The sequence below is a fragment of the Notolepis coatsorum genome (genome assembly GCF_963971535.1).
Source record: "Notolepis coatsorum genome assembly, chromosome: 17".
Classification (NCBI taxonomy): Eukaryota; Metazoa; Chordata; class Actinopteri; order Aulopiformes; family Paralepididae; genus Notolepis; species Notolepis coatsorum.
Genome location: NC_140181.1, coordinates 103,879,649 through 103,904,024, shown reverse-complemented (window position 1 = coordinate 103,904,024; position 24,376 = coordinate 103,879,649). Strand labels below are relative to the sequence as shown.

At 44.9% G+C, this 24,376-nt stretch overlaps 1 protein-coding gene across 1 annotated transcript in view; it reads left to right on the top strand.

Annotated features, from left to right (window-relative positions):
* iqsec2b (IQ motif and Sec7 domain ArfGEF 2b) overlaps positions 1-23,630 on the top strand; it is a gene marked incomplete at its 5' end in the record, with an annotated part of 110,385 nt that extends 86,755 nt beyond the window's left edge. Inside the window, 6 exons of the mRNA XM_084333605.1 lie at positions 4,573-4,698; positions 5,468-5,567; positions 13,397-13,558; positions 16,978-17,151; positions 17,918-17,967; positions 22,254-23,630. Of these exons, the coding sequence (XP_084189731.1) occupies positions 4,573-4,698; positions 5,468-5,567; positions 13,397-13,558; positions 16,978-17,151; positions 17,918-17,967; positions 22,254-23,510 (1,869 nt within the window). The 3' untranslated portion in view covers positions 23,511-23,630. The remainder of the gene's footprint in view (positions 1-4,572; positions 4,699-5,467; positions 5,568-13,396; positions 13,559-16,977; positions 17,152-17,917; positions 17,968-22,253) is intronic.
* Between the last annotated feature and the right edge of the window lie 746 nt (positions 23,631-24,376).

Sequence of the window (24,376 nt, the reverse complement as noted above, 5' to 3'; positions counted from 1 at the left end):
TAAGCACGGAGGGGGAAAAAGGCATAAAATCACACAGCGTATAAAATCATAACAATAAGACAACAAAGGGCGGCTGGGTGGCGCAGCGGACATTGCACTCGTCACCAACGCAAGAGACACCGGGTTCGACTCCGGCTGTCGGCGTTGCCTCCGGCTTGGGCCGGCCGGCATACTAACTCAATTGGCAGAGTTAGCGGGTGGAAGTCGATGGGTGGTAAATTGGACGTTGTGGACAGCGACTCCTACAGGTCGGTTGGGGGACGCCTGCACAGCAGAGACAGGAAAATAGCGGGGGTAGTGTGAGCCTCCCACACGTTACACCTCGCCAAATGAGAGTCCGCGCTGGCAGGTGAAAAGATGTGACAGGCTGCCTCCACATGTATCAGAGGGGACATGTGCTGCAAGGCTTCTATCCTCCCTACAACCGACCAGTGGGGGGAATATGCGAGCAACGTTCAAGACAGGGGAAGGGAAGGCGGCTAAGTGGCGCAGTGGGCAAGGCGCTCGCCACTAACGCAGGAGATGCTGGGTTCGAGCCCAGCTCTCGCCGTTGCTTCCGGCTTGGCTGGTTGTTCATACTAATGCAATTGCCGGTATTAGGGGGTGGGAAAGCCGGTGGGCGGGGATCGGACATTGTGGACAGCGACTCCTACAGGTCGGTTGGTGCACCTGTACAGCAGAATCAGGAAGCAACGGGGGCAGCGTGAGCCTCCCACGCGTTACTCCTCGCCGCTGAGAGATCGCGCTGTTCAGGTGAAAAGATGCGACGGCTGCCTCCTCGTGTACCGGAGGGGACACGTGATGCAAGGCTTCGTCCACATTGCAGCCGACCAGTGGGAGGCATGGCCTAACAACGTTTGAGACAGGGGAGGGTAGAATTGGATAATACAAAAAAAATTGGGATGGGAGAAAAAAAATTGAAAATGGGGAGAAAAAGTAGATAATAAAAAAAAGACAGGGGAGGGGAGAATTGGCACCGCTAAATTGGGATGGGAGAAAAATATTAAAAGAGGAGAAAAAGTGGATAAAAAAAAACAATAAGACAACAAGACGAGGCAAAAAGCAAGGATCTCAAATCAATTAAAACATGTAAAACTTGATTGACAAAGGTTGGAGATCAAGGTTTTAAACTCTGCAGCAGAGGGGATAATCTCAAGTTTTAAGGACTGTTGGAGGTCATTCCATGAGCTAGAGGCGCATCATAGCAACATGCAGATTCACCCTGTTCTGAGCAGCCAGTCACTAGAACGGGTTCCATAGGTTCCAACATTCCATTCCAATAATTATATAGTATAAGGAGGTAGCTTACCAATAATGATATTAGTATAAGGAGGTAGCTTACCAATAATGATGTAGTATAAGGGGGTAGCTTACCAATAATGATATTAGTATAAGGAGGTAGCTTACCAATAATGATATTAGTATAAGGAGGTAGCTTACCAATAATGATGTAGTATAAGGGGGTAGCTTACCAATAATGATGTAGTATAAGGAGGTAGCTTACCAATAATGATGTAGTATAAGGGGGTAGCTTACCAATAATGATGTAGTATATGAGGAGGTAGCTTACCAATAATGATATAGTATAAGGAGGCAGCTTACCAATAATGATGTAGTATAAGGAGGTAGTTCAAGGTCAAGTTCAAGTTTCTTTATTAGTTGTCATACAGAAGTACAGAATACTTTTATACAAAATGCTTCTTTCTGTTACGCTCCAGAGACTGTGCTAGACAAAAAAGATACCGGTAAGTATAAAATAAAATAAGTATAGCAGTATAAAATAGAAGTCACGTACGTAGACACAAGTGTTCAATATGTACATATGTACAATGTTCAATGCAGAGTAGAAGTAACTGAGTTACCATACAATATACTATACAATATACTAATATACAATATACTATATAGTGCAAAGCAGAAATGGGATGAGGTACAATTTAGGTACAATTTACAGTAAGGTGTACTGAGGTATGTGCAAATTCTTTGTCAATAAATATAAAGTGTGTTTAGGTGTTCTAAAGTGTGTAAGTGGGTGCTGCAGTGAGTTGTTTGTTTAAAGTGAGTGTGTGCGTGTGGATGTGTGTGCTGTGAGTGCATTTGATGGTTGTTGTATAGTGTTATTGTTCGTTGAGCAACCTGATGGCCTGGGGATAGAAGCTTCTTCTGAGTCTTTCTGTGCTTGCCATGAGACTCCGGTATTGCTTGCCTGACCGCAGCAGTTCAAAGAGGCAGTTGTTTGGGTGGCTGGAGTCTTTGATAATTCTCTTAGCCTTACCCATGCACCGCTTGTTGTAAATGTTCTGGAGAGTGGGAAGCCCCCCTCCAATTGTGCGTTCGGCTGAACGGGCCACTCTCTGTAGTCTGCTACGGTCTTGTGCGGTGCTATTCCCAAACCAGGAGGTGATATTGCCAGTCAGGATGCTCTCTATTGTACATGAGTAGAAGTTCTTAAGGATCTTCTGACTGACTTGGAACTTCCTTAGGCGCCTGAGGAAGTAGAGGTGTTGCCGTGCCTTCCTCACAACACTGTCAATGTGTGTGGTCCATGTCAAGGTAGCTTACCAATAATGATGTAGTATAAGGGCCCGCGTCCACCTAGCGCATATTTAGGACCGCACGCGTCTGTTTTCAATGTATTACAATGGGGAGGGAGCGCATGCGGCCCCATGCGGCCGCCTCTAGGAAGTGCGCTGCCGTCGGCTTCTTTTTTCAGCGCCTTTATGCGGCCGCACAAGCCAGAGAGTTGAAACTGGCTGAACTTTTCTAGAGCGGTGCGCCGAGCGCATATTCAAACAACCAATCACAGCCAGTCATCTACCACTCTGCTTGTAACCTGACACCGGAGCTGCCTGCCTGTCTGGCTGTCTCCACACAGACCATTGAGATCCGCGACAAAACTAATAATAATAACTACACGAATACACTACTAAAAAGCTAATAAAAAGCAAAGGGCGAACTGTGGTGTCAGGCAATAACTATATATATAATTAATATACAATAAAGTTATTCAAATATGCTATAATATGTGCAAAACCGCGGCATGGCTGTAGATTTCTTTCTGTCATCTACAAGATGCGCGTCAAGCCAGCTCTGCCGGCGCACTCCCAGCATGTTTCACGGAGAAATATGCGCTAGGTGGACGCGGGCCCTAAGAGGTATCTTATCAATAATGATGTAGTATAAGAAGGTAGCTTACCAATAATGATGTAGTATAAGAAGGTAGCTTACCAATAATGATGTAGTATAAGGAGGTAGCTTACCAATAATGATGTAGTATAAGAAGGTAGCTTACCAATAATGATGTAGTTTAAGGAGGTAGCTTACTGAGGATTTAGATTAGATTAGATTAGATTAGATTAGATTAGATTAGATTAGATTGTACTTTATTGTCATTATATTTGCATACAACAAGATTTGGGACTCAAACTTAAGGTGCAGTAGTGGAAGCAAATATAAAATCACACAAGTAATAAAATAGAAACATAAAATACTATACAATAAAAAAGGTTTACAATACTGTACAATATGCAAAATACAAAATAACAATCACAGTGTCAGATGGTAGTGGTGGGTGGGTATTGCACTTGAGGGGTAGGATGTTACAGTTCAGGGTGGTGATGGCTCTGGGGAAGAAGCGGTCTCTGAGCCTGTTTGTTCTGGCTCTGATGCACCTGTAACGCCTGCCTGGTGGCTCTGATGCACCTGTAACGCCTGCCCGGTGGCTCTGATGCACCTGTAACGCCTGCCCGGGCGGTGGCAACCGGTCCAACAGGTGGAAGCCAGGGTGTGAGCTGTCCTTGGTAATGTGTTTTGCTCTGTTGAGGCAGCGGGAGTTGTGCAAGTCCTTCAGGGAGGGGAGCGGGCAGCCGAGTCCAGTCGTCTACTCCATCGGATCGGCAATTAGGATCTGGTCGACTCGACATTTAATTATCTGCTTATTCCACGTAATTATATGTGGTTGAGTCTGCTGCATGGTCTTCATTTGAAAGGATCTTTAAAATATTCGACAGGGATAATGCAAATTAAAATAAATATGCGAGATTTTGCCAAGAAGGCTAGTTTTCATCTATATTCCTTGGACAAGAACAGGCATTAGACATCAAGCATACATTGGTTCATAGAATAAAAGGACATTATAGTAACAATGTCAATATACTATATAGACATACATTGCTTTATGGATCATAGATAGAAATAGAGTTACAGTGTCAAGGTCAATATAAATGTATATAACTACACTGGCACACAAAACAAATCAGTATACACAAAATCAATATACCCTTCATCTTGGTTAGTGGATCTTTAATGTTTATTCTTTGTGAAGAGATTTGCTTCCAGTTGAATGACTATGTTTGTGTGTGTGTGTGTGTGTGTGTGTGTGTGTGTGTGTGTGTGTGTGTGTGTGTGTGTGTGTGTGTGTGTGTGTGTGTGTGTGTGTGTGTGTGTGTGTGTGTGTGTGTGTGTGTGTGTGTGTGTGTGTGTGTGTGTGTGTGTGTGTGTGTGTGTGTGTGTGTGTGTGTGTGTGTGTGTGTGTGTGTGTGTGTGTGTGTGCGCGCGTGCGTGTGTGTGTAGGTGTTGTCCCTGCCCCATCGCAGGCTGGTTTGCTGCTGCCAGTTATACGAGGTTCCTGATGCCAACAGGCCTCAGAGGACCGGGGTTCACCAGCGAGAGGTGTTCCTCTTCAACGACCTCCTAGTGGTGAGGCTTCCATAGAACCTTCTTCTAATAGTTTATTACTGGATCTTATAAGAAAGTCGCAGTGTAACAGTAATATACTACCTACTCAACCTGCATAGAAATTCTTAATTTCCCTTTGAAATTGGCTACCAATGGTAACAGGCAGCCATGTTGGAAAAGAAAGACAACCACACAAACACATTCCTCTTTCCTCATCAAACCCTCTCCTTCTCGGGGCGGCTGGGTGGCGTAGCGGAGATTGCGCTCGTCACCAATGCAAGAGACTCCGGTCTCGAATCCGGGTGTCAGCATTGCCTGCGGCTGGGGCCAGTCGTCATACTATCTCAATTGGCAGAGGTAGCGGGTGGAAGTCGAATCGATGGGTGGTAATCTGGACGTTGTGGACAGCGACTCCTACAGGTCGGTTGGGGGACGCCTGCACAGCAGAGACAGGAAATGGCGGGGGTAGTGTGAGCCTCCCACGCGTTACTCCTCGCCACTGAGAGTCCGCGCTGTCTGGTGAAAAGATGCGACAGGCTGCCTCCTCGTGTATCGGAGGGGACACGTGATGCAAGGCTTCTATCCTCCCTTCAACGACCAGTGGGGGGCATATGCGAGCAACGTTCAAGACAGGTTGAGAGGAGAATTGGCACAGCGGGTAATTGGGATGGGAGATTTTAGAAATTGGCTACCAATGGTAACAGGCAGCCATGTTGGAAAAGAAAGACAACCACACAAACACATTCCTCTCTCGTCTTCAAACCCTCTCCTTCTCCGCGTTGCTCCTCAGGTGACTAAGATCTTCCAGAAGAAGAAGACGTCGGTGACGTACAGCTTCAGACAATCCTGCCCTCTGGTGGAGATGCAGGTCCACATGTTCCAGAGCTCCTGTGAGAAGAACAACCTCTTTTTCCTTTATTTATTTATTACCAGTTCTGTCAATAGATACAAAAACATTTACTAATTAATCTCACAATTTTCTGTAATTAATCTAGATTAAAAATAGCATTTTTCTACATAAGACGAATCTTGTGACAGATATTTACTTGAGTAAAATCATGGAATTGATGTAAAATCAACACAAAGAAAGTATATTTAGATTCAAAGACTATTTTAATAGCTTTCTTTGAATACAGTGTCTCTCCTGTGAAATACAAATGTTCAACAAAACCATCAACATTGACTCAGCTAGACCTCTTTCTTATATCGCTATGATTGAAGATTTGTCACTCCATAGATTAATCTAGATTAATTTATTTTAATGCTTTAATACATTTAAATTAATCTCCAGAGTTAAAGCATTAATTTTGACAGCCCTATTTATTACATGTTGTGGAATATTTAAAATGAGCCATGACAGTGAACTGTAGACATTGAGATTGAGTCATTTGTATATAAAAACATAGAACATAGTTTAATATCTGTGCTTCCACAGAGATCAGTTTATAGAGAGACACACGAGTGTCTGACCAGAAAGTGACCAAGAGCTCTGGTCAGAACGTACATTAATACATAACTGAAATTATGTACATTAGACACCAGATATGACAGGTAAACTAAATATGCCCTAGTGGGAGAAATGAATAACAAGCCTTGGCTATAGCCTTTGTTATGGCTCACACTAGGACTGGAGAAATAGCCATGGTCATATCTCCTCCTAACCTTGGTCGTTTGTTAAAGAGACACACAGACTGTAGCCTATAGTGTCTGGGCTGTAGTCAGACTAGTTGATCATATTAACTAGTCAAAAGCTGTACAGAGATTTAACACAGATATGGACATAGATAACATTTCCATTACATACATCTATGAAGAATAAGCTCCTGTTTTAACCTAAGGTCTTAAAGGTGCTGTAAGTAGTGTTCTTTTGTTTGTTAAAATAATAGCTCTACACTCTGACAGCCGTCACTGGTATAGAGTGTTTGGTCAGTAACATGGGTCTCCCAGTCCCTCCACTCTGCAGTAAACAGTCATCACTGATATAGAGTGTTTGGTCAGTAACATGGGTCTCCCAGTCCCTCCACTCTGCAGTAAACAGTCATCACTGATATAGAGTGTTTGGTCAGTAACATGGGTCTCCCAGTCCCTCCACTCTGCAGTAAACAGTCATCACTGATATAATGTCTGGTCAGTAACATGGGTCTCCCAGTCCCTCCACTCTGCAGTAAACAGTCATCACTGATATAGAGTGTCTGGTCAGTAACATGGGTCTCCCAGTCCCTCCACTCTGCAGTAAACAGTCATCACTGATATAGAGTGTTTGGTCAGTAACATGGGTCTCCCAGTCCCTCCACTCTGCAGTAAACAGTCATCACTGATATAGAGTGTTTGGTCAGTAACATGGGTCTCCCAGTCCCTCCACTCTGCAGTAAACAGTCATCACTGATATAATGTCTGGTCAGTAACATGGGTCTCCCAGTCCCTCCACTCTGCAGTAAACAGTCATCACTGATATAGAGTGTTTGGTCAGTAACATGGGTCTCCCAGTCCCTCCACTCTGCAGTAAACAGTCATCACTGATATAATGTCTGGTCAGTAACATGGGTCTCCCAGTCCCTCCACTCTGCAGTAAACAGTCATCACTGATATAGAGTGTTTGGTCAGTAACATGGGTCTCCCAGTCCCTCCACTCTGCAGTAAACAGATATCACTGGTATAGAGTGTTTGGTCAGTAACATGGGTCTCCCAGTCCCTCCACTCTGCAGTAAACAGACATCACTGGTATAGAGTGTCTGGTCAGTAACATGGGTCTCCCAGTCCCTCCACTCTGTAGTAAACAGACATCACTGGTATAGAGTGTTTGGTCAGTAACATGGGTCTCCCAGTCCCTCCACTCTGCAGTAAATAGAAAATAGGTTTTCTCTGGTATCCTGTTCTCACTTTATCCAATCGGGAGAGAGAAGTCCACACTGCAAAAATGGTTTGATTGATTGATTGATTGATTGATTGAAAACTTTATTAACAAATTGCAGAATGGGTACAGTACAGTACAGCTCAATACATACAATTGTTAAGGGGATGCAGACCAGAGAAATACTTTCGTCTTGTTTACATCAGGGTCCCCCATTTTCAATTCATCATAATGACAAAAATAAGAAATAAAAGCTTGTTTTAAGCAAAAGGTGTGCTTGAAACAAGTAAAAATAAATCGACCAGAGCAGTAAGCAAGATTTCTTGAAATAAGTAAAAAAATTAAAATATCTATGGTTCTCTCTCCTGATTGGATACAGTGGGAAGGGATACTAGAAAACGTATTTCCTGTTTACTGCAAAGTGGAGGGGCTGGGAGACCTGTTAGGATTGGGGGTGATGATGAAGGTGAGAACACAGTATGCAGACAAGGACGAAGGAACGGAGGCAGAGACGAGGGGTGATGCTTAACACATTTGGATCCGTCTAAAATCACTGTAGACGGCCAGCATTTCTTTGTAGAGCTAAATCTATACTTTATAGTATTGCTATCTGTCCATTCTCATTGTCAATTGACACCATAAACCGTCCCTTCAAAATGGCTTAAAAAAAAAAAAATCATCAATACGTTCTCATTTTATAGCGTCTTGAATATAAGCGTTATAAGGGATTTCGGCTGGGATATTTCCTGGAAGGCGAGATACAGGGCTAATAGCTAATAACTAGGGATGTCCCGATCACGTTTTTTTGCTCCCGATCCGATCCCGATCATGTGATTTTGAGTATCTACCGATACCGATATTTCCCGATCCGATCAAAAAATAAAAATAAAATTATTTTTTTTATTTTTTTTATTCAACAAACATGACCATGTTCACGTCTTAAACTCATACTGAGGCCTTAGTTTTGGTTTTAAATTGCATATCATCATTCATTTATTTATTGTCACACAGAGCAGAAGAATTTTGCCAAAACAAACCAATAGTATCCAGCTGCAGAACGGCAGACCAGCCACACTCTCAGACCCAAACGCATTTCCTTTGATTTAATTATACATCAAATGATTTATGAAGTTAACTTTTCACCTGGATAATGTCAACATTCAGGGTGAATGTAATGTGAGAAATTGGGATAAAAAAATTAAATAATAATCATTTATTTGGGTCGCGTGAACACTTTTGGCAACCAACATGCCCTTCCGCGTTTCTCTGATTGGCCGAGCGCCTTCCGCGTTTCTCTGATTGGCCGAGCGCGGCTTCCCCTTAAGCTCCAGGAGAGAGGAGAGAGGCTGAAAACCCGCAGTTCTTGCCCGACTGATGGGAGCCAAATCCCGGATCCGATTTTTCTGATGAATACCCCCAAAACATGGAGGTCCCGAACACATGGAAGTAATGATTGCGCCGTAACGAATCATTAAAAAAATATACCGTTAACTGGAATATGTTGTGCCTTTACACATATGTTGGATTATGTAATTGGTTTGTCATGACAAACTAATAAAAAATCGCGATTTACCCGGTGGCTACAACAACACACAGTGACTACATGCATCATTGTTTACAATGAACGGTGGGGCTAATCTAAAGGACTGGACACGGACGCGTTAAACTAACCTAAAGTTAGTTGTTCAACAACAATCTACAGACACAAACAAACACAGAATCGGACTGTTATATTAAATTAATTGATTGCTGTTTAATGCGTCCGTGTCCAGTCTTTTAGATTAGCCCCACCGTTCATTGTAAACAATGATGCATTTGGGTCTGAGAGTGTGGCTGGTCTGCCGTTCTGCAGCTGGATACTATTGGTTTGTTTTGGCAAAATTCTTCTGCTCTGTGTGACAATAAATAAATGAATGATGATATGCAATTTAAAATCAAAACTAAGGCCTCAGTATGAGTTTAAGACGTGAACATGGTCATGTTTGTTGAATAAAAAAAAAAAAAAATTGCAGATTTTTTTATTTTTTATTTTTTATTTTTTGCCGATCCCGATATTCGGAAAATCACGTGATTGGCCCCGATCCCGATCACGTGATCAGATCGGGACATCCCTACTAATAACGTTAAATCCAATGGCATTTCGGATATACAGAAGCTACAGTTAAAACTCAAACTGCATATGATCGGTATGATGGTCCACCATGAATGCATGAAAGGGGGGGGCGGGGGACGTCGTTTCTCATTATTGATTACCAATAACCGCGTTAGCCTCATTAGCCTCATTCGCTGATCGGGTGGATGGCTATCATAACAAGCCCTGATCAGCATGTAATTTATGTGTAAGAGATCTTACCGGGGGCCGGTTGGATCCCCCAAAGCATTTCCCAGTTATCGATCGCCATCTGGTAGATCCATATGTCCATTGGCTGATGATATATTCCTTTACTGCACACTGAAATCCGCGTCCCAAAACGTATTTCCAAGCTACTAGGCTGCACATCCAGAATCCAGCTAACTGGAAACTACATTGAAAGTAAAAAAAAATAGTGCACCATTCTGCCACAGGGCACACTGCATTATCGAGACAGCGCCTCTAAGAGGATCTGGCCGGTAATGCACTTTTCAGAATTCGAAGAGGAAGGTATATCTGCAGTGCAGCTCGGTGACATCGAGTAGGTTATTACAATGGAATAAAAGCTAAAACAACCTTACCACGGACATGTCCGTGGTTGGTCCTCAACCGTTGGATTCGAAACACGGATTTATCCGTGGTTGGCCCCGAAACGGTTAAAGAAGGGATGTTTACTAACTCAACCAAACTACCACAACAAAAGGGATGCACAGCCGGGCTGGCTCTGGAACAAACACGGACTGATCACGAAAAAACAAAGAGCACCAAACATTGCTAACATAACAAACAGAAGAACAAGCTCACTAGACAGGACAACAAACTCACTTGACAGGACATAGGCACACAGGCAGGGCCGCCTCAGGGGGGGTGCGAGCAGTGCGGTCGCACAGGGCATGACAATTTTTTTTTTTTTTTTTTTTGCGAGGCCCCCCTTCCCGCGAGGCCTTTTTTCATCACAGACCTAAAATCTAGTTTAGCTTATATGCTTATATATTTCACATTAGACACGTTTGTAGAATGTGTCTGACTTGTTCCTGCCTCTGCGGCTCTGCAGACTGCAGTGTTCCGGTTTCTGCGGCTCTGCTGCTCTACAGATTTTAGAATAGTGTTTCCGTGCTCTTCTCTGACCCACGAGGTACAGGGATCTAATTCAGCGCTATTCAGAGGAGCGAGTGGATGTCTTTTCAAAAGCAGCATGGATCAGAAGAAATTACACCGTGGGCCAAGAAAGTCTCCTTCCAACTTTACCATTGATACTGCTTTATGGTGAGTTCATGCAACCTATTCTATTCCCGCCGTGGATCTCTCTCTCTCTCTCTCTCTCTGGAGCCAAACTGGCCGACTAGCTGTTGTAGTACTAGTAGCTAACGGTGTGTGGCCTGGTGTCAGCACCTGTATTGCTTTTCTCATGTTGTACAGTTTCAGTGGTAGCCGCATAGCTTGCTTCTGCGTTAGCTAATGGTTAGCGATAGCCGGGTTGAGCTAACTGTTAGCCAGTTAGCTGTTTAGCTACGACGTTAGCTGCCGGCTGCGCATGTTAGTTTGATGCTATCAGTTAGCCTAGAGTTAGCTGTTAACTTGTGCTACGACCATTGACATTAGCCGTGAGAATAGCAGGGGGTTCTGGCACTCTGACTACGACATCATCTTTGACAGAAGATGTAGTCGGGCCTGCACCATGACAAGGCTCCGGCCATAGCATAGCTTATTTTTGTCCCGCCAGCGAGAGGCCTTTCGTCAACGTGGAGACCTGTGTTGCGGCCTTTCGCCCTGCGTTCCTTGGTGCAGGTAAGATGAATGAAAATGTAATGACATTACCCCACTCTTCCTTCCTTCCCCTCCCGAATGTTTTGTTAATAACGATGTTTTTTTCCAGGCAAAACATATGTTACTTCACAACATTTGGAGATACGACATGTGCTGTGTGTGAATGTCTTGGTCGTTTGTGTAGCTTGGGTAGCGTTGGGCCGTTGGCCAAAGCTGTGTGTGGCCTGGTGTCACAGTACCTGGCTAGCCTATTTAGCTGATGTCGGCCATTGGCTCCTTGCTGCTTTGTTTTCTCTGGTATAGACCCTCTTCTCTTTGGATTTAAGTGTTGATCTTTGTCCTTTTGGATCTCTCATACATGCTCTCTCTCTAACACACACACACACGACAAACACACATGCTCTCTCTCTCTCTCTCTTTCTAACACACACAGTCTGCCTATGGCGGCCTTTCTCGATGGCTAGGCTGTGCTCGCTGAGTCTGTACCTAGTCAAGGATCTTCAGTCACAGTGCTCAGGTATTCTGCCACTGTGTACTCTCTGTTTAGGGCCAAATAGCATTTCAATTTCTTTCCAATGTGTCTCTCTCTCTCTCTCTCTTTGGATTTAAGTGTTGATCTTTGTCCTTTTGGATCTCTCATACATGCTCTCTCTCTAACACACACACACACGACAAACACACATGCTCTCTCTCTCTCTCTCTTTCTAACACACACAGTCTGCCTATGGCGGCCTTTCTCGATGGCTAGGCTGTGCTCGCTGAGTCTGTACCTAGTCAAGGATCTTCAGTCACAGTGCTCAGGTATTCTGCCACTGTGTACTCTCTGTTTAGGGCCAAATAGCATTTCAATTTCTTTCCAATGTGTGTCTCTCTCTCTCTCTCTCTGTACACTGTATATTGACTGTAGAACGGGAGCTCTCTCTCGCTCGCTCTCTTGCTATATGTTGACTGTATCATGCCCAGCCTCGGGCAGCGCTATTATTTAAGAGTATGTTGACTGTATGAAAAAAAAAATATATATATATATATAATTATATATATATATATTTTTTTACCTTTTGGGGGGGGGGGGGGGGGGGGGGGGGCTCGCGTTTAAACCTTGCACAGGGCCTCGCATTTCTCCCAGGCGGCCCTGCACACAGGCACGATATGGGAACAACGAGGGGACAATGACGCCACAATGATCCCAACAACCATCAAGCAATATATACTGACACTAATTAACACAGATTAACAATGGAAAACACCTGGGGGAAGAAGACACTAGAACAAATACAATAAACAACAATACCGGAACAAGGACTAGGCTAATACAACACACAGAATCAAAATGCCAACATAAAGAAACCCTAAACAGACAACACTTGTAATATAGACACTAATTGCCACAAAAGAATGTTATTAATATGACCAAGCAGGGTCAATGTTGACTGCAGGTTCTGCAGGTGACCACTAGATGGCGGTATGACACTGGGGCATTGATTCTCCCAGACCTGATATATATCAGTGATGTCTGTTTACTGCAGAGTGGAGGGACTGGGAGACCCATGTTACTGACCAGACACTCTGTATCAGTGATGGCTGTTTACTGCAGAGCAGAGGGACTGGGAGACCCATGTTACTGACCAAACACTCTATATCAGTGAAGGCTGTCAGAATGTAGAGCTATTTAACACTTATTTTAACAAAGAGAATATCACTTACAGCATCTTTAATAGCACATACCAGAAGGATTTCAGTGGATAGATTTGCTACAATAATAATTAATTTCATTATTATTATTATGTATCTGTGTATATGCCTATGTAGCAACACACAGGAAAGAAGGACGTTTTAAGATAATATAAGATATTCTTTGAGGAAATTCAGGTTTTTAAAATGTCCTCTCTCCTCTCTCCCTTTCTCCTCTCTCCCTCTCCCTCTCCCTCTCTCCCTCTCTCCCTCTCTCCTCTCTCTCCTCTCTCTCCCAGACTACCCTCATGGCATCCGTCTGACCTCTGCATTGCTGGGCGGAGAGAGGAAGGTCCTTATCGTGTTCATGGCACCCAGTCAGCAGGACCGCACCCGCTTTGTCAGTGACCTCAGGGAGAGCATTGCTGAAGTGCAGGAGATGGAGAAGTACAGAGTGGAGTGTAAGTAAGCAGCACCCCCCTCTGCTGGTTATTTAGTTGAACTACACAATTTGAATGTGTGTGCTGATGATGCTCCACTCGAGGACTCCAAGAGTCTTGTTTATTTGTGAAAAACAGAATGACAGTCAACTGTTTGTTGTTGTTGTTGTTGTTGTTGTTGTTGTTGTTGTTGTTGTTGTTTTTGTATTAACTACTGTTCGAAATCCGCTCCTATGTGTGATGGAAAATGAAACCATGAACAGTTATGAAATTACCTTATGATACATAAGCAACAGTGGTTCAGGAGGTAGACCGGTCCGCCTATTCTAAACCCAAATGGTTCATGCGTTTTGCGAATCTGATTGGCCACTGACGTTTCTGGTCATGTGACATGTGCACCCAATCGCGTGACGCGCCCATTTCCGCCTCGACCAGCAGCAAACCCTAACCCTAACCGTTCTATTGCCATGCTCTAAGTCTAAGACAAACTCTAACCTTAACCAACTTCGAAAGAGTGCCTAAGCTTAACCGGGGAAAGAACTTGCCGTCACACGATTGGTGCGACCAGAAACATCAGTGGCCAATCAGAGCGCAAAAGGTAATGAAGATCTGAAGATTCCCGCTCCCATTCCGGCTCCTCCCGGCAGCGTGTCGATGTGCCCTTGAGCAAGACACTTAACCCCTAACTGCCCCCGATGAGCAGGTCGGCACCTTGCATGGTCGCCTCCACTGTTGATGTGTGAGTGAGTGAGTGAGTGAGTGGGTGAATGGGTAAAAAATGTGAGGAACAAATATTGTAAATCGCTTTGTATAAAAGCACTATATAAATGCACCATTATTTATTTTATGAAATTACCTTATGATACATAAGTGTTAGTGGCTCAGGAGGCAGAGCGGTCGTCTGGTAATCTGCATGTCGAAGTGTCCTTGAGCAAGACACTTAACCCCTAACTGCTCCCGATGTGCCTCTCTGTGGTTGGTGTGTGAATGTGTGAGTGAGTGAGTGAGTGAATGTGAGGCATAAGTTGTAAAGCCCCGTTTGGATAAAAGCTGCCTGCTATATAAATGCAGTCCATTTATAAATGCAGTCCATGAATACTGTGGTTTAAATAATAATGATATAGTCTAGGCGGGTGTTTATGAAGATTACCTGTTCAGCTGCAGACGTGGATGTGGATGACGGTCAACTGTCTGTAGAGTGGTAGTGAAAGGGTTAACCTTCTGTAGTGTGGCTGTGAAAGGGTTAACCATTTGTTGTGTGGCAGTGAAAGGGTTAACCTTCTGTATTGTTGCAGTGAACGGGTTAACCCTTTGGTAGTGTGGTAGGGAAAGGGTTAAAGTCCATGTAGGATTAATATGGCAACATGTGAGGGTGGTTTGACAGAAAGCTTATGTAGAATCACTACTCCTGTACGTCTACAATTAGGGTGAAAGATTAGATTAGATTCAAATGTATTGTCATCATACAGCACAAGTACAGCACAAACGAAAATAAGTTTGGCATCCAGCCAGAATGCATATGTAACAGTAAAGTGCAATTGTAAAATATATAGTGTGTAGTGCTAATCAGATATATGTACATAGTTGTGATATTAATATGTACTGTGATACCAGTATAAGGACACTGTAGTCATACTGGCCAGCAGCGTAACTAGTAAGAGTAGGTAAGGGATATGTACAGATGTAGATATAGTATCTACACATATGTAAAAAGGATTATATGCAGGTATGTACATAAAAATGTGGATAGATATATTATACGGTAAGAATGAATATATATATATACGGTATATACAACATTATTGTACATGCTATCATACAGAGTTATATGGGCTATATGCAGATGTATAAGTACGTAGGTATATAGAAGGATTATATGCAGGTATATTCTGACAGATATGGATATATATATATATATATTAGGGCTGTTCCCGACTAAGGATTTGGATGGTCGACTATGATTGGCCAAAATGTGCCCTTAGTCGACTATTGAAAAAAAGTAGAATAAAAAAATATATATATTTTTTTATCATTCCATTTGGGCTGTGGGGGGTGCTTAATGTCTGAAGGAGTCGACTGAAGGCTTCTTGTCCTCTGCAAGAGCATGCAATTGGTCCACTGATGGATACATCTTGATATTTGTCTAGTCTAGTGTGTTCATTAGATGGGTGAAACCCTCTTTCAGTGCCTCTGTGCCTGTTTTCGTAGGCAGTTAGCTTCTGGTATGCGTGCCATTATTCTAGGCCTCTTTTCTTTTGGAAAGAATGATAAAAAAATATATATATATAATTTATTGTGTAACGGTTGTCATATCGTCACCTCAAACGTTGATGCTCGAGGGAGTTTCAAACCCGTGGTCTCCCACACCGCGGGCTACAGCACAGACCGCTATACCAAGAGGTGAACTCACTGCTTTGCAACGTGTCTATGTGTCTTTTGAGGGAGAGAGTGAGTTTAACCCACAGCACCGTTACTCGCCCCAGTCACTTCACAACATCGGAAGTCCATTGTGACTGCGCTTCGCGGTACCATCCGTTACATATATATATATACATATATATATATATATATATATATATATATGTAACGGTTGTGACAACGTCACCTTAAACTTCGATGCCCCCGAGTGGGAGTCGAACCCCGGTCTCCCACGCCGCAGGCAACAACACAGACCGCTATACCAAGTGCTGGGTCTATGCGTCTTTTGAGGATGTGAGAGTGAGTTTAACCCATAAATCAAATCAAATCAAATCAAATTTATTTATAGGGCCCGACAACACACGTTAATGTCCCCATGGGCCGTACAGGTCTTCTTTAAACAAGTCAAGAAGACAACATAACAATAAGTCAAGAACAGAACAAGAACACCATAGGGTCCAAACATTTTTTAGATGAATGCAAATAAATGAAAGAATGCAAGCACTCCCAGACATACCCCACGCGAAGGTAAGGAAAAACTCACTAAAACCTAACAATAGGGAAAAAAAGCTCCACAGGCAATGTGGAGGAGAGAAACCTTAGAAGGGCCGTTCAAGGGGGGATCTCCCTTCTTAGATGTCGGTGATAGTAGTGTTGCAGACGGACAGTTGGTAAGCATGCACCCATAGCACCGCTACTCACCCCAGCCCTTCTTGACTGCGCTTCACGATACCATCCGTTACAGATATATACACCCCATGTCTAAGAGCCACAGGCCAGTGGTAGAGGGGGAGGTAGTTTCTGTTTCACAGATCAATATGGTCCATGATTCAGTGTTTTGCCAGTTCCTCCTTGCAGGAAATACTGTAACTCTGGTACTGTAATGCAAATCAATAAAGTGCCACGTTCATTCCTGAACAAACCTTTCGTCTGTAATCTCATTTCCACAACGTCCATTGCGTATATCTCCCCCACTTCATCTCCAATTCCTCTGTGTCCCTCCTCTTCTTCCTCGCTCACAGCGGAGTTGGAGAAACAGAAAGGCGTGATACGGCCCGGCTCGCTGATAGGGGGAGGAGGCGCGGGGGTCAAGGGTGACCTGGTGAACGGCAACAGCCTCGACGACAACTATTCGGCGGGAGAGGGACTCAAACGCACGGCTCTCAACACGTCACTCAGGGACCTGTCGGACACAGGTGAGGGAGAAACACACCCAGGGTTTGCACAAGGTCCTTAAAGTGCTTGATTTTTGACAAAAAAAGTCAAGGCCTGGAATTCCTTGAAAACAGCCAATTTTTTAACAAGGTGCTTATTAAAAAGTAATTGAAATTCAAATCAACCATTCACATTGAACGTTTTATTCATCCATGATCAAATTGTTCTGAATCAAGAAATCTTTTTTTTGTTTCGTTTTAATAAAATCTGACGAGTCGCTGTCTCGCACGCTCCAACTGCTTTTCCTCATTTCTTCTTGGCGTGTGATGCTCTAAGCTGGCTCTAGCTGGCAAGCAGGCCAAGAAGATGGTTACAAAAAACAGCATTTAAAAGTGAATTGTATCCTTCGAGTGACATCCTTGAAAATGAAAAATAGTGCTTGGAAAAGTACTTAAAAAAAAGAAAGTAATGGGGAGGGGGGAGGGGGGACACACACACACACTCAGATCCCCCCCCTGCCCGTCCTGCCAGGTTGGGAGGATGAGGGGTTGGGGTGAAGGGTTGATTGAGGGATGATTCACGATACTAGCCTTCCTTCCTCTGCTTGCTGGTGCAACTCCTCCTCCTCTTGTTCCTTCAGTCACATTCAGCATCGCTCTCTCTCTCACACACACACACACACACACACAAACACACACTCACACACTCACACAGACACACACACGCCTGTGTTCACACCTGTGAAGCGTTCCGGTTCTTTCCGCTCTGTGCTAACCTGCCTCTTCCCGGGGGGGGGCGGGGGTGCAGGGAAGCGTGGTCGCAGGAACAGTGTTGGTTCCCTGGACAGTACCATGGAAGTAAGTGGAACTGGATGTAGATGTGGAACCTGTGACCTCTAACCTTTAACCTCTGTCCTGCACTTCCATCCACTAGAGACGTAAACGCCTCGAGTCCATCCTTTCCTCAGCATGCTTAGTGTGTGTGTGTGTGTGTGTGTCTGTGTGTATGTGTGTATGTATGTGTGTGTTTGTGTGTGTATGTGTGTGTGTGCACGTAAATGTGGTGTGTTTGCACTTGTGTGTGTATGTGTGTGTGTGTGTGTGTGGGTGAGTGTGTGCGTGCACGTAAATGTGGTGTGTTTGCACTGTGTGTGTGTGTGTGTGTGTGTGTGTGTGTGTGTGTGTGTTTGTGTGTGTATGTGTGTGTGTGCACTTAAATGTGGTGTGTTTGCACTTGTGTGTGTATGTGTGTGTGTGTGGGTGGGTGTGTGCGTGCACGTAAATGTGGTGTGTTTGCACTGTGTGTGTGTGTGTGTGTGTGTGTCTGTGTGTGTGCGCGCGTGCGTGTGCGTGCACGTAAATGTGGTGTGTTTGCACTTGTGTGTGTGCTCGCCTGCATGCATGTATGTAACATAACTCGTTGTGTGTGTGTGTGTGCACGTGCACCTGCAGTGACCTACGCCTCTTCCCGCATGCCTTCATTAACGCACCTGCAGTGACCTACGACCTCCGCCCGCATGCCTTCACTAACGCCGGGCACATTCCTCGCCTCCGACCTCCAGAAACAGACGTTTCCTGTGTGTGATCGTCTGTAAGCAGCAGCTAAACCAGCTGTGGTTTTGCAATATTCCAGTCACTCACCTCAGGCAGTGGTTCCCAACCTTTTCCAACAACGTTTGATCTCAGAGAACGTGTTTGTTGTTGTTAGATATGATTTAGTCCAGAATTCCTTAACTGTCCAATTAGGGGTGGAAATGGTACGAGTAACTCAAGTTTCAAGTTCAAGTTTCAAGTTTCTTTATTAGTTGTCATACAAAAATTCTGGATACTTTTATATGAAATGCTTTTTTCTGTTCTGCTCCTGAGAGTGTGCTAGATAAAAAATAAAAATAGATAAGTATAGAATAAAAAGTCAAAAGTACGTAATCAAGTGTATCGTGATCGATAACGATAATATCACGTTATTACACGACATCTGCGATAATTGATATATTGCGAGAGACTCCATCTACGATATGTCACGATATCTGTGTATCTGAGGAAGAAAGAATACCCATAAAAAGGCAAAAAGCAGGAATGATGTATTTATTCACGGAATTAACATGAAAGCTTATCAAATTATTTAGTGTGCATCACAAACTGACCAGTTTGTACACAAATAATAATAATAATAATAATAATAAAACTTTATTTGTAAAGCACCTTTCATATAGAAACTGCAGCTCAAAGTGCTTCACAACAGAAGAAAGACAGGCATAAAATGAGCACATAAAGTGCAGACATATAAAATCACAGTTTTTCACATTAGGATCTAACATACCAACAGGCCACCTTGTTTATGGTTTGATTCAGTTTTTAAAATAGACAATAATAGAAAGAGTAAGATAGAATAAACAGAGTAAAATAGTACAATAGTGCAGTGTAATAAGTAGTAGAATAGAATAGACATGAAATGAGCACATAAAGTGCAGACATATAAAATCATTTTTTTTTGTTACAGTGCAATAAAATAGTTCTGGATTACAGTTTAAAGTCATCTTTACCTGCTCTGTTTGGTATCCACAGTTTAAAACAGGCCTCCCTCCTGACCTACTTTGATCCTTCAAACCTCCCACTCAGGGCAAACCTCCCTCTCAGGGCACAGTTCCCTCTCTCAGGGCGCAGTTCTAGGCCTGGGTCCTACACAGTTTTAAACCCTGCTGACAGTCTTTCTTGTTTGATACCCACACAGTTTAATACCTGACAGTTTTGAATCTGTAATAAAAAGCAATAGACAGAGTAAAATAGTGCAGTGCAATAAAGTAGTAGAATACAATAGACTGTAAAATTATGCAGCATGGCAATAAAAAGTAAAGTAAAATAGAAGTGCAATAAAATAGAATGGACAGAGTAAAATAGTGCTACAGTACAATCAACAGCGGAGTGTATTAAAAGGCTATGGTGAATAGGCACATTTTTTAGCTTAAGAGTGACATACAGTAGTGCCCGCCTAGCAATGGTGGAAACCCCTGGGGATTGGGGTCCTTTTTGATACATCATGTTTAAAGCCATATAATTTTACCTGTTTACTATTTTTAAAACATTTTTCTACCCATGATTAACAGTAATAGTATAATCTCAATATATCTCTCAACATATTACTCATATTTATGAATTATAACCACTCAAACCTGTGTTTGTTTGATAGAACGTGTTTTTTCATCAAAAAAAACGGATAAATGTTGTTTTTGACCATATTTCCCAATTTTTTTTTGATAAATACCAATTAGAAATATCTCGACGAATTACCTCTGAATACGAATCAAAAGAAATATTAAAGATTCGATGACTAGTTCGGCCAGAAACGGCGTTGAGGCGAAACGTTACTAAGTGCTCAACTGACTGCGGGCGGTTCGAAGAAAACGGATAAATGTTGTTTTTGACCATATTTCCCATATTTTTTTTGATAAATACCAATTAGAAATATCTCGACGAATTACCTCTGAATACGAATAAAAAAAAATATTAAAGATTCGATGACTAGTTCGGCCAGAAACGGCGTTGAGGCGAACGTTACTAAGCGCTCAACTGACTGCGGGCGGTTCGAAAAAAACGGATAAATGTTGTTTTTGACCATATTTCCCATATTTCTTTTTGATAAATACCAATTAGAAATATCTCGACGAATTACCTCTGAATACGAATCAAAAAAAATATTAAAGATTCGATGACTAGTTCGGCCAGAAACGGCGTTGAGGCGAAACGTTACTAAGTGCTCAACTGACCTAAATATGCTGCGGGCGGTTCCATGTGTTGCTGCGGCAGGAATCTTGGGCTCGCCTCGCTGGTGGGACGAGAACCAGACCTGATCCGTTCAGGACACTTCCTCGTTGGCGCGTGCCGGCTATGGGGGTCTTGTGTTTCGGCGTGTGGCGCGCTGTGGACTGCGCGGTCCGGTTCGCCTCTGGTTCTGTCTTGAAAATCCACTCGCTCCCCCCCCCCACCACCACAAAACCTGTGTCCGGAGTTTCAATAACCGGCTGCCCGCCACAGCCTAACTCACCTCCCCCTGAATTGTGGCAAAGTTATCTGTGGAGCGATGACGCCACCATGAGTTTTACATCGGTAACAGCACATCCCGGCAATTACAAGGTCCTTATCTCGTGGAATATGCAAAGGGTGGCAAGATATATCGAGAATTGAACGAATAAGAGCAGATTTAAAAATGCTTAAAAATGCCGTTTTAACATTGAAGTGGATGGGAGTAGAAAAAGGGACTAGGGGTGAACAAGTCACTAAATCTGTAACTATTTTTCTAGAGTGTTTCATGTTATAAGCTTTTCACACAATGAACATATATGTAAAATTAAGATATTTACCCAATTTCATGAAATAATAATAAACACAGACACCGCTGTGCTCACACACACACTCAAAATATTTCAAAAAAGTAGAAAAAGGGACCAGGGGTGCACAAGGGTTCACACACTGACCAAAACGTAATTCTTATGAACTATTAATTATGTCCCCAACGCAAAACTTTGTTACCATCTGCAATAAAACATATATATATACATCATCTGTTTGATCTCATTCCAGTAATTTTTATTGCAGTAAAATGGGATTGTCAAGCACTGATACTCCGTGCCAGTGTATCGATTTTTTGTCCCACCCCTATGTCTAATATACTTCAGTTGAAGGGCCAGTGGCTCGGGACGTAGAGCAGTCGTTTGGTAATCCTGAGGTTCCCGGGTTCGATTCCCGCTCCTCCCGGGCAACGTGTCGATGTGTCCTTGAGCAAGACACTTAACCCCTAATTGCTCCCGATGAGCAGGTCGGCACCTTGCATGGCCGCCTCCGCCGTCGGTGTGTGAATGTGTGAGTGAAAATGTGAGGAACCAATTGTAAAGCGCTTTGGATAAAAGCTGTTATATAAATGCGGCATTTACCATTTATATAACATAGGTAGAGAGTGAAACCTTTGATTAGAACAGTCGCGCTTATACATTCTCTCATTGGGATAACTTCATCCTGAAATAATAACAACTCACTCAAGGACCCCTCGCTTGAGAACCACTGATCTGAGGTGTAGATGAAATGCTGTCGTCATTGGAAACAATCGTGTTGTTTTTTTTCCTCTTCTTCTTCTTTATCCTCTGCCACAGGGCTCCATCATTAGCAGCCCGCTGCCTCACCAGCGCTACCCGGTGGCCACCGTGGTGCCGGGCTGCTACGCCACAGAAGACGGCTACCGGCCTCAACGCCCCATCCTGAGCCCCGGGACGGGGGTGGGGGGTGGGCCGGGGCTGCAACAACACACCACCGCTGGGACGGGAGTCGGGGGGGGGCCCAGCGGTGCGGAGAGAGCGGGGGTGGGGGGGGGGAGCAGCCCGGGTGGCGGGGGGACCGGCTCCTTCCTGGGCTCCCTGTTCGGCAGCAAGCGCGCCAAAGCGCCGCCGCCGGGGCCTCTCATCCCCCCGGGGCCACCCTACCCCGCCCCCGTCCCCCCGCCGACCACTGGGGGGCCCCCTCCTCACTCCCCTTCCTCCCTGTGTCAGCTGGATGGGGGTCCCTCCAAGATCCAGGCGCTGCACGCGCAGTACTGCCACGCTGTAGCCGCGCAGCCGCCGCCCCCCTACTACCATCACCATCGCTACCACGCCCAGCCCGTCGTCCACCACGTGGCCCCCCCCTCCCACACTACTATCCAGAGAGGCCCGCTACCCTGTCGGCCGCTGCCCCCTGCTGGCGCCCAGTCGCCACACCAGCCGCTGGCCCATCTCTCCCAGTTCTCCCAGCTTGGCTTTCCTCCGGGTCGCTACGGCAACATGGTGGTGGGTGGCTGCCCCCCTCCTCCCCTCCCTTCTCCTCACTCCCTGCATTCCCCGGGGGGCCCCGCCCACTTCCCCCAGTTCTACCACGCGCAGCAGCCCATTCACTCTGTCATCAGAGCAGGCCCTCCCGGCTCCAACGCCAAGCCTCCGCTCACCCTGTCCCTCTCCCACCCCCACCTGCACGCCCACACCCACCCGGGACACGTGCAGACCCCCCACCCGTTCATCCACCCCGCCCACCAGAGCCACTTCATCTTCGGCACGCTGCCCCACCAGTCGCACCACTCCGTCAACAACGCGTCCGTCAACGCGGCGCATCGCACAGCCTCCGCCGTCGGCCAGTATCTGCCCCAGTACCCTCCGCTCTCCTCCATCCCCCCTCCCCCACCGCACTCCCCTTTACCCCCCCCTTCCTGCCCCCTTACCCCTCTTACGCCTCTCTCCCCGCACCCCCCCCCCCAGCAGCACCCGGGTCTGCCCCAGCCCGGGGTGCAGGTGACGGGGATGGGAGCTGGAGGTCCGACGGGGGGCGCAGGGCCAGGCTCCAACAAGTCCAAGTCCATCAACCGGATCAGCACAGTGGTGTGAGCGGCGTGATGTGGAGCCACAGGGGTCAGAGGTCGGACGGGGGGTGGGTCAGGGCCAGGGCCAGGACCAGGTCGACCAGGACGGACAGCGACAGCAGCAGCCGCGCCGGCGATAAGAAGAAACGCAGCCTGCTTCGCCTCTGTTACTTTCACTTTCGTTTCCCACACATGTAGTGGGACATGCGCACACACACACACATACGCGCACACACACATACGCGCACACACACACACACACACACACACACACACAATCACATTCCTGCACCCAATCAAAAATACGATAGCCATATAACTAAGCTGAGAGTAAATGTATGGATATATAACCTCAATTTTAATTGTCTGATGTCTAAGTTGGGTCCATTTGACTTTGCAGAGGCTTGAGGCCCGAGACTGTTTTACACACGACACCAACTCGTTGGTCCTGCAACATTGGAACACAGATGGCCACGTAGGAGAGACCGACATGCTTCTACTATGTTGACGTAAAAGAAAACGATAAAGACAGCCGCCTGATGCAGTCACAGTGCGGCAGGGTCAAGGGTCACAGTGCGGCAGGGTCAAGGGTCACAGTGCGGCAGGGTCAAGGGTCACAGTGCGGCAGGGTCAAGGGTCACCGTGCGGCAGGGTTTTTGTAAAACAGCCAGAGAGGATAGTTGCAAACATCGTTTCCTTGACTTGCAATAAGTTACTTGGCTTCGTTGTCTCTCTGCTTTGCTGAAAAGGCATCCTTTTATAATGTAGGCCTCATTATATGTTTTCTTTGTCTTAAACCTTTAGGACCACTGCATGGTTTTCTGACCTCTGGTCTTCTACAGAAGTCACCCGGCTTCCTAACAGGATTTACATGCATTCCTCGTGGGGTGT